At 33.7% G+C, this 15,504-nt stretch overlaps 1 protein-coding gene across 4 annotated transcripts in view; it reads left to right on the top strand.

Annotated features, from left to right (window-relative positions):
- TERB1 (telomere repeat binding bouquet formation protein 1) overlaps positions 1–15,504 on the top strand; it is a 44,430-nt gene that overhangs the window by 13,752 nt on the left and 15,174 nt on the right. For all 4 annotated transcript variants that reach the window (XM_046683264.1, XM_046683265.1, XM_046683262.1 and 1 more), the window contains 8 exons: positions 1,634–1,765; positions 2,634–2,694; positions 2,790–2,905; positions 3,008–3,130; positions 7,930–8,082; positions 9,355–9,486; positions 10,441–10,566; positions 11,694–11,854. In XM_046683264.1, the coding sequence (XP_046539220.1) occupies positions 1,634–1,765; positions 2,634–2,694; positions 2,790–2,905; positions 3,008–3,130; positions 7,930–8,082; positions 9,355–9,486; positions 10,441–10,566; positions 11,694–11,854 (1,004 nt within the window). The remainder of the gene's footprint in view (positions 1–1,633; positions 1,766–2,633; positions 2,695–2,789; positions 2,906–3,007; positions 3,131–7,929; positions 8,083–9,354; positions 9,487–10,440; positions 10,567–11,693; positions 11,855–15,504) is intronic.

Genomic DNA, 15,504 nt, shown 5'->3' with positions numbered 1-15,504 from the left:
GTGTCAAAATTAGTGGCAAAACAATATAGGCATTTAGGAATGCTGAAATGGATTTATAAATAGGCATATAACTGGCCAGTATTTGCAGGGCAAAAATCAATTGCATTCCGCTGGCCAAAATGTTTTGCATTTCTATGAACAAGAATAACTTGCATTACTATCAGTTTTATATAATTTACAGAGTTGTAAAATAGCCCAAAGACTGTGAAAGGCCCAGATAATCTAGAAGGGTGTGCTACACAGGACGTTTAGTAATCATTTTCATCCATTTCAAAATCTTTCACAATTTTTCTTGCTATTAATTGGAAGTGTTTTTTTAATTTTATCTTTTACTATGCTTAACCATTTTTCTTTTTGCCATGCAAAAGTTTTTTTTATTTTTATGAAAATAAAATTCATCAATCTTTCCCCTTTTTGCTTCTGGATTTTGAGTCATAGGAAAGTTTTCCATACTCTCAGGTTATAGGCAATCCACCCACGTTTTCTTTTGGTACTTGTATGGTTTTATGATTTAGTTTTACATTTCCTGTCCTTTTTGAACTTTCCTGGGTTATGGTATGATGAATGGCTCCACTTCTATCTTTTTTTATATGGTAATCCGACTATCCTAACACTTCTTTTTAATTTATTTTTCTGTTATATTTATTATGTTGATACGCATTAGTTGTTTCCTGTTCTTACGCTTATTAAAAAGTAGGTTTGTTTCACATTGATTTGAGATACTGCCATTATCACTTAATGAATTTTAATATGTGGTGGTGTACCTCTGGTTTTTTAATTCTGTTCATTGTCTCTATATCCAGGTAATTAAATCAAAAGATAAAGATAACTTACAACCATCTTGTGTGTGGGTAAATATATTCTGGGTATAGAAATTGTTGTTGGCAAAAATATTTTCTGTAGTATACCTGAAATGAGATTGAATCTAAACCATTGTTTGTCAAACAACTTTATATTCTTATCTTTTCATCCATTAAATATATCTTCATCATTTGTTAAGAACCAAGCTCTGTGCTAGGCATTGGTAATAAGTAAGATGTAGTCCTTCCCTTTGAGAGAGAGTCTAATATCTAATAGCTGGTTCTGCACACTGGATAAAATGGTAATTATATCCCTATATTTAAATTACTTGAAAAAAAATTCTGTTTATTGCATGATTATCACACACAAAAAACCCCACTGTCAGGTATCATTTTTGCTTTTTGAAAACGTATCTTTATTTGTAGAAAAGTCTTAAAACAATAGGACAGTTATCATTTGTATCTGTTTTCTAAAGCAGTTTTATGACTTTTCTTGAATTTTTCTCTTGCTGTGTTTTGTTACTAACCTATTCTCTTCAAATTTTTTTGTTATATTTTATTTTTTGTTAGGTTTTTATTGGAAATTCCATGAGATTGTGATACATGTTTTAGAGCCTAGATTGAGTACTGCTTAAGATATTGCTTCTTTCGTCTACTAATTTACTAAGCACACATCAATTTGTCAGAAATTTTGTTGTATGGCTAATAAATGTCAAATGAAATGAGATCTGGTTAAGAACCATTCTGTCTGGCAACTTTATATTTTGTTCAGCATATCGTAAAACTTGTTTGTGCTAATACATAGAAATTAAAATTATATTTTTATATTTCAGTTTACTGTCAGCAGACTTTGTGCACTTCAGAATTGTTTGAAGACTTAGCTTGGTTCTTATCTGATAATGATTCAAACACAAATTTGAAAAGAATGTCTGTTTATGTTATTTTGGTTCTAGTTTCAAATAATAGTAAGTACATTTTCTTATGTTGTAGAAACATTTTAAAAAATAATAAACTGGAACAGTCAATATTAATCCTTTTATTCTAAGCTTTATATCAGTGTCTTTTTTAATGTTACTAATTTCTGAGAACTACTAGCTTTAAAGAAAAGAGAATTAATAGCATACATTTAATTGTTTGATTGAAATTTGTTAATTTTAGGAAATAGTAAAGTGATTTGTACTATTTAATTAACATTGAAAAGGAACAGCTTTAAAGCAAAAGAGAGTCATTTAATGAATTAATTTGGTTGATTTTTCCAGTGAATTGGCCAGTTAGTTACAGTGTTTACTGTATCAGCCAGCAATAGCTTTAAATTTCATATAGCTCTTAGCTAGATTTGGGTTTTTTTTTTTTAGCTTTTAGTTTGGAATAATTTTAGATTTACAGAAAAGTTGCAAAGAGAGTACAGAGTGTTCCTGTATACCTATTGCCCAGGCAAAGTTTATTTTTAAACGTTGCTTTATTTATGTCTTCAAATTGTTAAAAATTTTATAAGCATTTAAAACACTTCTAGATTTTATTTTTCTATTTTGAATTTATGTTTTTCTGTTTTGGAGCATACTTTGGTATTGTAACACAGAACCATGCAAAACAAGTGTTTTATAATTTTTAGAGGAAATTTTAATACTATCATTTTCTAAACATCGGTAAATGTATTTTCCGTAATAATCTTGATGACAGATTTTTATCCACTATAATTCTTATACTTTGTAATGCTTTAAAGCAATTTAAAAGTTACTTATTGAAAATACTACTTAAATGTCATTTTCCATTTCTGCAAAATTATTTCTAAATAAAAATCATATTCATGTAAAGTATGACTATTTTTTTAAGGGACTGGACAAACGCTTGTGAGAGAAACAGGTTGTATAACAATTCTGTCACAGTTGTTCAGGTAAGCAAATATAAATTTCTTGTTATTAATTATTTATTACTTAAGACCTTAACACATTTGTATTAATTTGCTTCCTTTTCTTTTTAATCTAATAGGACAGCTCTTTCAAAATATGAATTGAATTTGTCAGATAAAAATGTTTTCCAGAGTTATCAGTTGTGGTCTTCAGTGTGTAGTACTCTATGTGTCTGTGTCAACAATCCTCAAAATGGTAATTATCTCAAATATTTAAAGGTAAAAATAAAGACAAAAACAAATGAAAGCTGACATTTTCCAAATATATTAAGGCATGATTGACTTTGTCTACTTTCAGATGAGAATCAAATGCTTTGCTGTTCACTTTTCCCACATGCTAATGACTGGCTAATCAATTGCATGAAACCTGAGATAATTCGCCCTATTTGCTCATTTATTGGACTTACTCTTGCAAATAACAGTAAGTATTTATTATTCTCTAGGTTATACTTGAAGAAAAATATTTCAAAGCATAACAAAACTTGTTGAATTAATTATTGAATTAATTAAATTAATGGATTGATTTTATTACGGTGACTTGGGTCATTTTGGATGCATTTGGACTATTGCAGATAGGAAAATCTTAAAAGTAGATATTGTTAGGAAGATAGTGGGAAGATGGTGGCAGAATTTCCCCAGATACCCTCACAAAACAGAATAGCTGGATAAGCAAACTAAAAACCCACAGATTGTGTTCTTTGACTACATAGAATTAAATTAGAAATAAGTAAAAATAAAACATCTATAAAAGCCCTAAATATCTGGAATTTAAACAGGCCAGTACTAAAGAAAGCAAGCTAAAACAAAAAAATACAAACCTGTCAGTCAAAGAATAAATCATAAAGGAAATTAGAAATATTTTTACTGAATGATAATGAAAATACAACTTAAAAAAACTGTGGAATGCTCCAAAAGCAGTGTTTATAGGGAAATTTATAGCATTAAGGCTTGCTTTAGAAAAGAAGAAAGCTCTCAAATCAGTTATGTTAGTTTCCACCTAAGAAACTAGAAAACAAAGCAATTTGAACTCAAAGTAAACATAAGAAAGGAAATAATAAAGAGATCAGAAAAAGAAAAAGTGAAATAGAAAAAGAACAGAATAGAGAAAATTCAATGAAACCAAAAGCTAGTTCTTTAAAAAGGTCAATAAAATGGATCCTTCAACCAGACTAATCACAAAATAGAGAAGACCTAAATTACCAACATTGGGAATGAGAGGTGACATCACTATAGATCTTAACAGATATTAAAAGGATAATAAAGGAATAGTAGAAAACTTTATGCCACTAAATTTGACAACTTATCTGAATTGGGCAGATGCTTTGAAAGACACAAACTACCAAATCTCATTCAAGAAGAAATAGATTACCTGAATGTTCCTGTATTATTAAAGAAATCAAATTTGTAGTTTAAAACCTTAACACAGAGGAAATTCCAGGCTCTTATGGCTTCACTGGTGAATTCTACCAAACATTTAAGGAGAAAAAAATAAAACTCTCCATTAATTATTCCAGGAAATAGAAGTGCAAGAAACACTTCCCAACACGTTTTATAAGCATTACTCCCAGACTACAACTAGAAAAAGGCAATACAAGAAAACTATAGGCCAAAGTCCTGTATGATCATAGATGCAGAAACCCGTAGCAATATGTTAACAAATCAAATGAAGCAATATATAGAAAGGATAATACATTATGACCAAGTGGCATTTATCCTAGAAATGTGAGTTGGATTTAACATTAGAAAATTCACCATATTCACAGACTAGAAAAGGAAAATTACACAATAATCTCAAAATATGCAGGAAAAGCTTTTCACATAATTCAATATACATTTGTGACAAGAGCTTTTGGCAAACTAGGAATAAAAGGGAACTTCCTCAGTATGATAAAGGGCCTCTATAAAATACTGCAGCCAACATACTTAATGGTGAAAGACTTGATGCTTTCCCCCTAAGATTGAAAAAAAGCCAAGGATGGCCACTGTCACTACTTTAACATTTTACTAGATGGTCCAAGCCTGTGCAGTAAGGCAAGAAAATGAAATGAAAGGTATAGAGATCGAAAAGGAAGAAGGAAAAACAGTATTTATTTGTATAGGATGTGGTTGTCTGTAGAAAATCCCAAGAGTCTACAAAAAAGCTACTACAACTAATAAGTAATTTTAGCAAGATTGCGTGATACAAAGTCATATACAGAAGTCAATTGTATTTCTATATACTAGCCACAAACAATTGGGAACTTAAGGAAACTATCATTTACAATAATATCAAAAAAACTAGATACTTAGGATAAATTTAATGAAATATGTGCAATGTCTATATGCTGAAAACTATAAAACATTTCTGAGATAACACCTAAATTAATGGGGCGATATACTCATGGATTGTAAGACTCAATATTGTTAGAATCTCAGTTCTCAGATTCATCTCTAGATTCATGGCATTCCCTCTCAAAATCCCAGCAGGCTTTTTGTAGAAATTGACAAGCTGATTCTAAAATTTACATGGGAAATGCAAAGGGGCTAGGATAGTAAAAACTGTTTTGAAAAAAGACAAGAAGTGTAGGATTTATATTACCTGATTTCAATACTTACTATACTATAATCAAGAAAGTGTGGGGGGCTGGTCGCATGACCGAGTGGTTAAGTTCACGCAATCCACTTTGGTGGCCCAGGGTTTCGCTGGTTCGGATTCTGGGCGCAGATATGGCACTGCTCATCAGGCCACGTTGAGGTGGCGTCCCACATGCCACAACTAGAAGGACCCACAACTAAAATATACAACTATGTACTGGGAGGATTTGGGGAGAAAAAGGAGGGGAAAAAAAAGGATTGGCAAGAGTTGTTAGCTCAGGTGCCAATCTTTAAAAAAAGAAGAAAGAAAGTGTGGTGTTGGTGTGAATCTAGACATATGAGATCGATGGACATATTAGATCCCAGAAATAGGCTCATACATATATAGTTGTTGATTTTCTGCGGAAGTACCACAATAATTCCATGTGGGGAAAGATAGTCTTTTTTAACAGATGGTGCTGGAAAAAGTGGGTATATATATGCAAAATATGAATCTCAATCCTTATCTTACGCAGTATACAAAAATTAACTTGAAATGATCCATAGACCTAAATGTAAGAACTAAAACTATAAAGCTTCTAGACAAAAACATAGGAGCAAATCTTCATAACTTAGGAGTAGACAAAGATTTCTTAGGACACAAAAAGCATGGGCTACTAAAGAAAAAATTATAGATGTCCCTGAAATTAAAATGTTTTGCTCTTCAGGGATCTTGCTAAGAAGATGAAAAGGCAAGTCATAGACTGGGAGAAAAATATTTGTGAAATATACGTCTGATAAAGAACTTGTACTCAGAATAATAAAGAATTCTTACAAATCAATAAGACAAAAAACAACCTAATGATTAGAAAAAATAGGCAAGATTTGGACAGATACTTCAACAAAGAAGATATGAATATTAAATAAGCACTTGAAAATATACTCAAAATCATTAGTCATCAGAGAAATCCTAACTAAAATCCCAAGGAGATGCTACTGTACACCCACTAGCGTGGCTAAAAGCAAAAAGGCTATATTAAATATTTGATGAGAATGTGGTGCAACTAGAACTTTCTCATACATTGCTGGTGTCTATCTATATTCAGGTGTTTAAAACCAATAGTCATGTTTTATATGCAAAGGAACATATCTCTCTAATTTGAAAAATTGGAGTCTATTTCCATGATGCTTTCGTATTTCCTCTTTCTCCAAAAGCCAACTTGGAAGAGTAATAGTCATAGGACCTCAATACTCTTAGCAAACTGGTATGAAATATAGATTAGAGGAAATTTGAAATATTCAGTGTACAGGTATAGACTAGGATATTCTACTTATAAGTCTGAATTTTCATTACATAGGCTGTAACTAAAATTCTTTGTGGTAACAATGCCATTTTCGTCTAAGTGCTTAAAAATACTTCCTTTTTTCAGGATTTTTTTTTTTTTTTGGCTGAGGAAGATTTGCCTGAGCTAACATCCATTGCCAATTGTCCTCTTTTTTTTGTTTGAGGAAGATTAGCCCTGAGCTAACATCTCTGTCAATCCTCCTCTATTTTTTTGCATGTGGGATGCCGCTACAGCATGGCTGGTGAGCGGAGTGGGTCCATGCCTAGGATCCGAACCCATGAATCCTGGCCGCTGAAGTGGACCTTGCGAAACTTTAACCACTTGGCCATGGGGCCAGGCCCAGCATTTTTTTTTTTTTAATGAAAATACTTTGTAGTAAAGAAGCCAATTTTGGAATCTGCATAATATTGAAAATATTTGCTTGTCCTTAAATATCACTTCCTAACAGTTCTTTTCCCAGAAGCAGAAAATTCTGAACATGATTATTTTTTTAGATTAAGATCTTTGTGTTTTATTGAACAATACGAAAAGTAGTATTGGTGTTTAAATCATCTTGGCTCAATTTATGGTACTAGGATAGACTTGGAAGAGGTTTGTGGCATAATTATAATCACTAGTCCATATATTCATTTGTTATTAGCCCATTGCTGGATAGGGGCTGGGGAGACTATTGAATGCACAGACCCAAGGGATGCTTTCCCATCAGAATCATTTTCAACAGGAGAACAAAAGGCTTTAGATTTTAAAAAAGTTTATCTGTCATTGAATCTTTCCTTGAAATAATTGTTGGAACTCAATAATATGTTATAATTTTATGCTCCAAGAAGTAAAATAATTAGGCTTAAATAAGATGGATGAAATACGTGTTCTTTTGGAACAAATTACTTTGCCCTTTGTAGATTCAAGCAATCTGAGGAATGAGTTATGTTGGGATTCAGAAATAGGCAGCTTGCTAATTGCAATACCAAACTGAATGAATGAATCTGTTCTTTATAGCTCTATTGAAAGACTTGAGTTAATGTCATTTTTACAAAATATACCAGTTCTCACTAAATGAAACAAAAAAGATGCCTAAAACACAGGAAAGAAATACTGTATTATACATGTACTTGTACTATGTCAAAGTGAGTTTCTTACATAAATAATCTATGTTATGTCTATGTATATGCACAGGTAAAGATTAGATTTTTAATTCTGTAATTTTGAGATTTTTAGCATTTGAAAAAGTCAAGTTAATGTATACTTAGTGTGAATTAATTGAATGAGACCATACACCTGTCCTATTTGAGATATTCATAGTTTTGCTACTTTATTCCTTAAGCATATGTTCAGAAACACTTTATATCTGTGGGTGGACTGGATGTATTGTCTCAAGTTCTTGTGCAACTGGAATCTGATTCACACAAGACTCTTTCCAGTGCTAAGCTTGCAGTGGTGGTGACAAAGACAGTGGATGCGTGCATTGCTGATAATCGTGAGTGAAAATGCTTAGTAATTTTTCTACAATTGCGTTTTGTTTGAATTTAGCATGGTGACAGTTGAAATGGTAGATTGAACCCTAACGTGGCTTGGACTTCCAGTTTCTCACGAGTGGGAGGGAATCTTAGAAATTATCTAGTCCAACCCTTTATTTTCCCATGGAGATTATGACTTCCCCATGGGTTCAAATCTAGGTCTTCTGAGTTTGTCTAATGATAGAATCAAGATAAGATTCTATCATTCCCAAACCTTTGTTTTGCTTAAAAAGCAACATTAAATTAAAACGTTTAGATGAGAAATCAAGGGACGTTTTGGAAACATAAGGAATGGAAAGCCCAATTTACAGATCTTTTAGGATTATATAAAGAATTAAGGTATGCCTCTTTCTAATAAGTATGAGGTTTAATTTACCCAATGCACCATAACTAGTGAGTCGCAGAACCACACTTGAACCCATGGCTGCTTCTCACACGCACAAACAATGAGGAATGATAGTCTGTGAATCTTGGTAACAAGCAACTCTTGACATTCACAGATAACTGAAAAAAAGCAGATAATTTAAAAAAAAATCAGTTATTGAGGGCCTGTTATGTGTTTGGCTCTATGTGAGCTGTAGAGATACCAAAATGATTAAGATATAGTCCCTTAAGGAATTCACAAGTTTATTATTGAAATCAATATTGTTAGACTCTGGATAAACTCCTTTAAAAGCCTCATGAGGAGAAGTATAGCTTACATGGTGGACTTCTTGAATTTTGTGACATCTCAGCGTAGCTTCAGGTATGCTTCATTACATCATTCACATCAGTAGAACCATAGCCAGTGGATAGTGTATTTCAGTGACAGGCAGGAACTGGTTACTTAGCAAGGTCTTTACTGTCCAATCTAGATAAGAAGAGGCGTGTAAGGTGAGATTTAGCATATACAACTTTAGTAGGTAATATCATTACTTCATATTCACAACATTATGCAGGACAATTAAGAAGAAACCATTCTTCAAAAAACTTACTTTAGTAAAATGTCTTTAGTATGGGAAGAGGGATTAATGAGGGCCATATAGGCCACCATCTTATTCCAATGCATTTATTTATATTCACACATATATATACACATACACATTAGATGTTATATGAGATATGAATATTAGATCTTATATAGATATATAATATCATTCTCCCAGGATAAAATCTGAAAAATAGTATATGTATAGTTATAAGTTTTAAGTTTGTACTTACTATCTTTTTTTTAATCTATTTTATACCAATAGCTACTTTTGGGGTAGTATTAGCCAAATACCACATTGTTTCAAAACTTCTAGCATTACTGCTTCATGAAAGTCTGGATTCAGGAGAAAAATTTAGCATCATGCTTACTCTTGGTCATTGCACAGAGGATTGTGGTAAGTACTGGATTTATTTAATGTGCTTATTAAAATAGTGGAGTAGAAATATGCTTTTGTTTTTTTCCCCTTAGTCATATGGAAGGCCGTTACTCCCTTTCTCCCAGTCCTTCAGGCACTAAACCAATCGTTTTGCTCCCTTTCCTTCTTCATCCATTCCATGCAGTCAGTCATTAAGACCTGTGATTCTATTTCTGTTTACCCCTCCCTATCCCTTTCTGCCTAATTCCAGTGCTACGTTTGCAACTTAGACCCTCAGCTTCTTAACATCTTTCACCAATGTTATTGCAGTAGCTTCCTGCCTGTGTTCTCTTCTGACTCAGTTTTTCAATCCACTCTTCATATTGCTGCACAGATCTGATCCTGTTCTCCCTTGCTGAAGACCTTTTAAAAGTTCTATCTTTCCTTCTCTAGCTATCATTCTCTCCTCTCTCTTTTTTCTCTTCCTGTTCTATTTTCTTCTCTCTCCAATCTCCTCCCACTCTCTGCCCTCTTGCCTCCTCCTCTCTGACCCTCTCCTCTTTCCTCTCTCTCCCATTCTCTCTTCTTTGAATCTCCTCCCTCTTCTCTTCCACCCCTCCCATTTTTCTACTCTCCTCTCTGCTCTCTTCTTTCCCTCATTTTCCACTCCCTCTATCAGTTTCTCTATTCTTTTTCTTAACCTTTGTATAATTTAGAATTTACTATACCTTTTTAAAAAACAAGTGAGGGCAATTTGTTTACTTTTATGAGGCATGATACTATTCTGTGGCTATATTTCAGAGACCATCACTTTTGAGACTTAGGTATTTTATATAAGTGGATTTTTTTCTGAATTGAAAATTCTTTGAAACTATTTATGTTTTTCTCCATTTTTAAAACCTGAACTATGTTGATAATTATCACAAGGAAGAATTTTGACCTCATGCAGATAGTTTATGATAAAATAACTCTTTAATTTTTGATGTTTTCCAGAGGAAAATCAGTATGACCTTTTTAAAAACAATGGGCTTCCACTCATGATACAAGCCTTAACTGAATCTCAGAATGAGGAACTAAACAAAGCTGCCACTTTTGTGCTTCACAACTGCAAGAAAATTAGTAAGTTTTCTGTTACTTTAAGAAAATACCAACCAAAGTTTATGAAGGGTAATTTATATCTGCTTTGATGAGCCAAGCCCCTTTAGCTCCCAGGCTCTTTTTACATTTGAAAAGCAGAATATATAATTTGGACATGACAGCTAGAGTATTTCAGCATATAAAAAACCTACATGAAAGAGAGCAACAGTAGAAATAATTCACTTATTTTATGCAGTGTGGACAAATTTAGTTGTAGGACTTAAATTTCAGGGCTAAAGGTGATTTATGATTAAATCATAAAGTATGTTCATTTATTTAAAAAATGTCTGAATGCCTATTATTTGCCAGGCTCTGTGCTAGGCATTTAGGGATACAGTGATAAGAAACAACAGTCTTTGCACTCTTAGAGCTTAGTTTAACTAAAGAAATAGACAGTAATTGAATAATCTCAAAAATGAATGTATAAGTTAAATATAAGAATTATGAAGAGATGGAGCACAGATCTTAGCCTGTAACAAAGGAATCTGACCTAGACTTGGAACAGAAAAGGCTTGGGGAGGAAGTGATTCTTAAGCCTCAGATCTGATTGTTTAGAGTTAATTAGGTGAAAAGAAGGGAATTTGTTATGGGCAAGTGTCTCAGGTATAAGCAACAGTGAGGCACAAAGGCCCTGTGATAGGAGGCAGCCTGATGCATTTAAGGAATTGATGGCCAGTATGGCTGGAGCACAGAGAGCAGTAGCCATGAAAAGCATTCTGGTCTTTGTGGAAGAAAAATTGCTGCCACAATATGTGAAAAGAGAATTTAAAAGATTATAGGAAGGAACTGCTTTATGAAAACTGTTTTTGTTTTAAAACCAGTATCCATACACCTGAGGGTATTTAATGTACCTGGCATAACATATTTTCATGCTATTCTTTTTCGTATAACTCTGAAGAGTAAGGTCTAAATCTATGACTGTTTGGGTCCTGGGCCTTTGCCAAGCACTTGCTTTCCACTTATTTTCCTTACCATTTAGGCACTTAAGATAGTCTAGCTGGGCAAAATTTAGAGAGGGGGGTATAAGGTATGAGGTTGTTCTTATTTAAAATGTTAAAATAGCATTTCTAGTAATGGATAACTCACTATTTTTTCCCATTATTGTAAAGCTGAGAAATTATCTCTAAGTCTAGGAGAACATTCTTTTGATGAAAATGAAGCAGAACAATTTGAAGACATAAATGTGAAAGAGAAGAATCTTGAAGAGCGTTGGAAGAAAGCAAAGGAAATTCTACACAGAATAGAAGAGCTTGAAAGAGAAGGAAATGAGGTTGGCTTCTTTGTTTCAAAGAATATAGGGGTCAGCCTGGTGGCGCAGTGGTTAAGTGTGCACGTTCTGCTGCTTGGCAGCCTGGGGTTCGCCAGTTTGGATCCCAGGTGCAGACATGGCACTGCTTGGCAAAAGCCATGCTGTAGCAGTCGTCCCTAGTATAAAATAGAGGAAGATGGGAATGGATGTTAGCTCAGAGCCAGTCTTCCTCAGCAAAAAGAGGAAGGTTGGCAGTATCGGCAGTAGTTAGCTCAGGGCTAATCTTCCTCCAAAAAACCCCCAAAAGAATATAGAACTTTTTTCAAATATTTTGTAACAATAAAGTTTGAGGGTAAAAAGTTTTCTTGCCAAGTTATTTATTTTTATTTTAATGGTTTTAAAATTCAGTAGTAATACTTGAGGAATCATCCTTGAACATAGAAAAAAAGATTTTTAAAAAGTGGAAATGATGACTGAAAAAAATAAGAGGTATAGAAGATAGAGCCAGGAGATCTAATATCTGTATAATAAGCGTACCAGAAAGGGAAAGGATGGAGAAGTAATAATCTCTTTCTCTCTCTCTCCTCCTATGTAAATATGTATATACACATACACACATTTCCATATTTTTTCTATATATGTATGCTTTGTGTCTTCATATGTGCATGTATTTTTAAAAATAAAAACATAGTGTCCAACTTAGTATAGTATAGTAATTTCGTTCTTTTAGATAACTAAGTAGTATTCAATATCATAGATGTACCATAATTGATTTAACTAGTCCTTTACTGTTGGATATTTACATTATATTCCATTTCTCACCAGTGTAAACAACTCTAGAGGAAATATCCTGCTACGTGTATATGTATATTTTTGTCATAACAGCTTTATTGATGTATAATTCACATACCATTCAATTCACCCAATTAAAGTATATGTTTCATTGGTTTTTAGTATATGCACAGAATTGTGCAACCATTATGTAACAATCAATTGTAGAAGATTTTCATCACCCCAAAAAGAAACCTCATACCCTTTAGCAGTCACCCTCCATATTCCCCTCATCCAGCCTCCCTTCAGCCTAGGCAATCACTGATCTATTTTCTGTCTATATGTTTACTTATTCTGGACATTTTGTATAAATTGAAATATAATGTCTTTTGTGATTGGCTTCTTTCATTTAGCATAATGTTTTCCGAGTTCGTTCATGTTGTACTATATATCAGCACTTCGTTCCTTTTTTAAAAAATAGCCTTACTGAGATGTAATTCACATATATACAGTTCCTCCATTTAAAGTGTACATTTCAGTAGCATTTAGTATATTCACAGCTATGTCCAACCATCACCACAGTCAATTTTAGAATATTTTCATTGCCTCAAAAAGAAGCCCTATCCCCTTTAGATATTTCCCTGTACCTCTCACCCCCAACCATAAGTAACCACTAATCAGCTCTCTATAGACTTGCCTATTCTGGACATTTCATAGGAATGGAATCATGTAATATGTGGTTCTTTTGTGACTGGCTTCTTTCACTTAGCGTCATATTTTCAAGGCTTATCCATGTTTTAGCATGTATTAGTACTCCATTCCTTTTTTTTTTTTTTTTTTAAAGATTTTATTTTTTCCTTTTTCTCCCCAAAGCCCCCCGGTACATAGTTGTATATTCTTTGTTGTGGGTCCTTCTAGTTGTGGCATGTGGGACGCTGCCTCAGCATGGTTTGATGAGCAGTGTCATGTCCGCGCCCAGGATTCGAACCAACGAAACACTGGGCCGCCTGCAGCAGAGCGCGTGAACGTAACTGCTCGGCCACGGGGCCAGCCCCTCCATTCCTTTTTATAGCCAAATAATTTTCCGTTATATGGATGTATGATATTTTATTGCTCCATCACTTGATTCTTTTACTTGTAATCTGTGTCTTTATAGTTAGCATTGGTTTCTTGTAGACAGCATCTAGTTTGGTCTTTTTTATCCCCTCCAACAATTTCTGCCTTTTAATTGATGTGATCACTCCGTTTACATTTAGTGTAATTATTGGTGTGTTTGGGTTTAAGGCTACCATATTGCTATTTGTTTCCTATTTGTCACATTTGTTCTTTGTCCTTTTTTCATACTCTCCTGCCTTCTTTTATATTATTTTAAAATATTATATCTCAGTTTATTGGCTAAACATTCTTGTTTTTTTTAGTGATTGCTTTAAAGTTTATAATATGTGTCTTTAACTTATCATGGTCTATATTCAAATAATATTATTCCACTTCTTGTATGTTGTAAGACCCTTACAATAAAATGCTTACATGTCCCTTTTATTTTGTGCCATTGTTGCCATACATTTTAAGGCTACATTTGTTGTAAACTGCCCAGTAATGTTATTATTTTTGCTTTAAATAATTATCTTGGGGCTGGCCCTGTGGCCCAGTGGTTAAGTTCGCACGCTCTGCTGCAGGCGGCCCATTGTTTTGTTGGTTCGAATCCTGGGCGCGGACGTGGCACTGCTCATCAAACCACACTGAGGCAGCGTCCCACATGCCACAACTAGAAGGACCCACAACGAAGAATATACAACTATGTACTGGGGGGCTTTGGGGAGAAAAAGGAAAACAATAAAAAAATCTTTTAAAAAAAATTTATTTTTTTCTGAAATATTTTAATTTTTATTAAGCTATTATTTACATCCATTAATAATCACACATTTTAAGTATACAGCATGATGAGTTATGATAATTTTATACAGTGGTGTAACTAACAAGACAATCAAGAGATAGAACAGTTTACTCACCCTGAAATGTTTTCTTGTATGCCTTTGCAGACAGTCACATTCCCCATCCTCAAGGCCAGGAAATCACTGATCTGCTTTCTGTTACTAGTTTTCCTTTTCTATAATTTTACATAAATGGAATCATATATTACATAATCTTTTGTATTTAACTTATTTCACTTAACATAATGTTTTTGAAATTCACCAATGTTTTATTAATATTTTGTTCCTTTTTACTGCTGATTAATACTCTATAGTATGGACATACTGTAAATTGTTTATCCATTCGCCAGTTGATGGTTGTTTGGATTGCTTCCAGATCTTGACTACTGTGAATAATGTTGCTATGAACATTGGTGTACACTTCTTTGTGTGAAGTGTACATTTTCATTTCTCTTGGGTGAATACCTAGGAGTGGTATCACTGGGAAGTTATGCTTTAGAGAAATTATGAGCCTCTTTTAACATGTGTTATAGTGCAGGTCTGCCTATTCATTTGCCACCACTCAAAACAGCAGAACACCAAAAGAAGATAAAATTCCTTCTTTCTCTTCCAGCCTTGTATTATCCTTGTAGCACTTTAAAGATTGGCACCTGAGCTAACATCTGTTGCCAACCTTCTTTTCTTTTCCTTCTTTTCCCCAAAACCCAGCAGTACATAGTTGTGATTCTAGTTGTAGGTCCTTCTGGCTCCACAATGTGGGATGCCACCTCAGCATGGTCTGACGAGCAGTGCCAGGTCCTCACCCAGGATGCGAACCTGTGAAACCCCTGACCACCAAAGCAGAGCATGTGAACCCAACCTCTTGGCCACGGGGCCGGCCTCATCCTCTAGCACTTTCTAATGGCAGAGGCTAACATCAAGCCAGCTATAGAATAGTAGTCCATAGAGTATAGTTTCAGTTTTACAAAG

This window comes from Equus quagga, chromosome 13 (assembly GCF_021613505.1).
Source record: "Equus quagga isolate Etosha38 chromosome 13, UCLA_HA_Equagga_1.0, whole genome shotgun sequence".
In the NCBI taxonomy this organism is placed as follows: domain Eukaryota; kingdom Metazoa; phylum Chordata; class Mammalia; order Perissodactyla; family Equidae; genus Equus; species Equus quagga.
The sequence above is the reverse complement of the archived record's forward strand: the minus strand, read 5'-3'. Positions and strand labels throughout refer to the sequence as shown.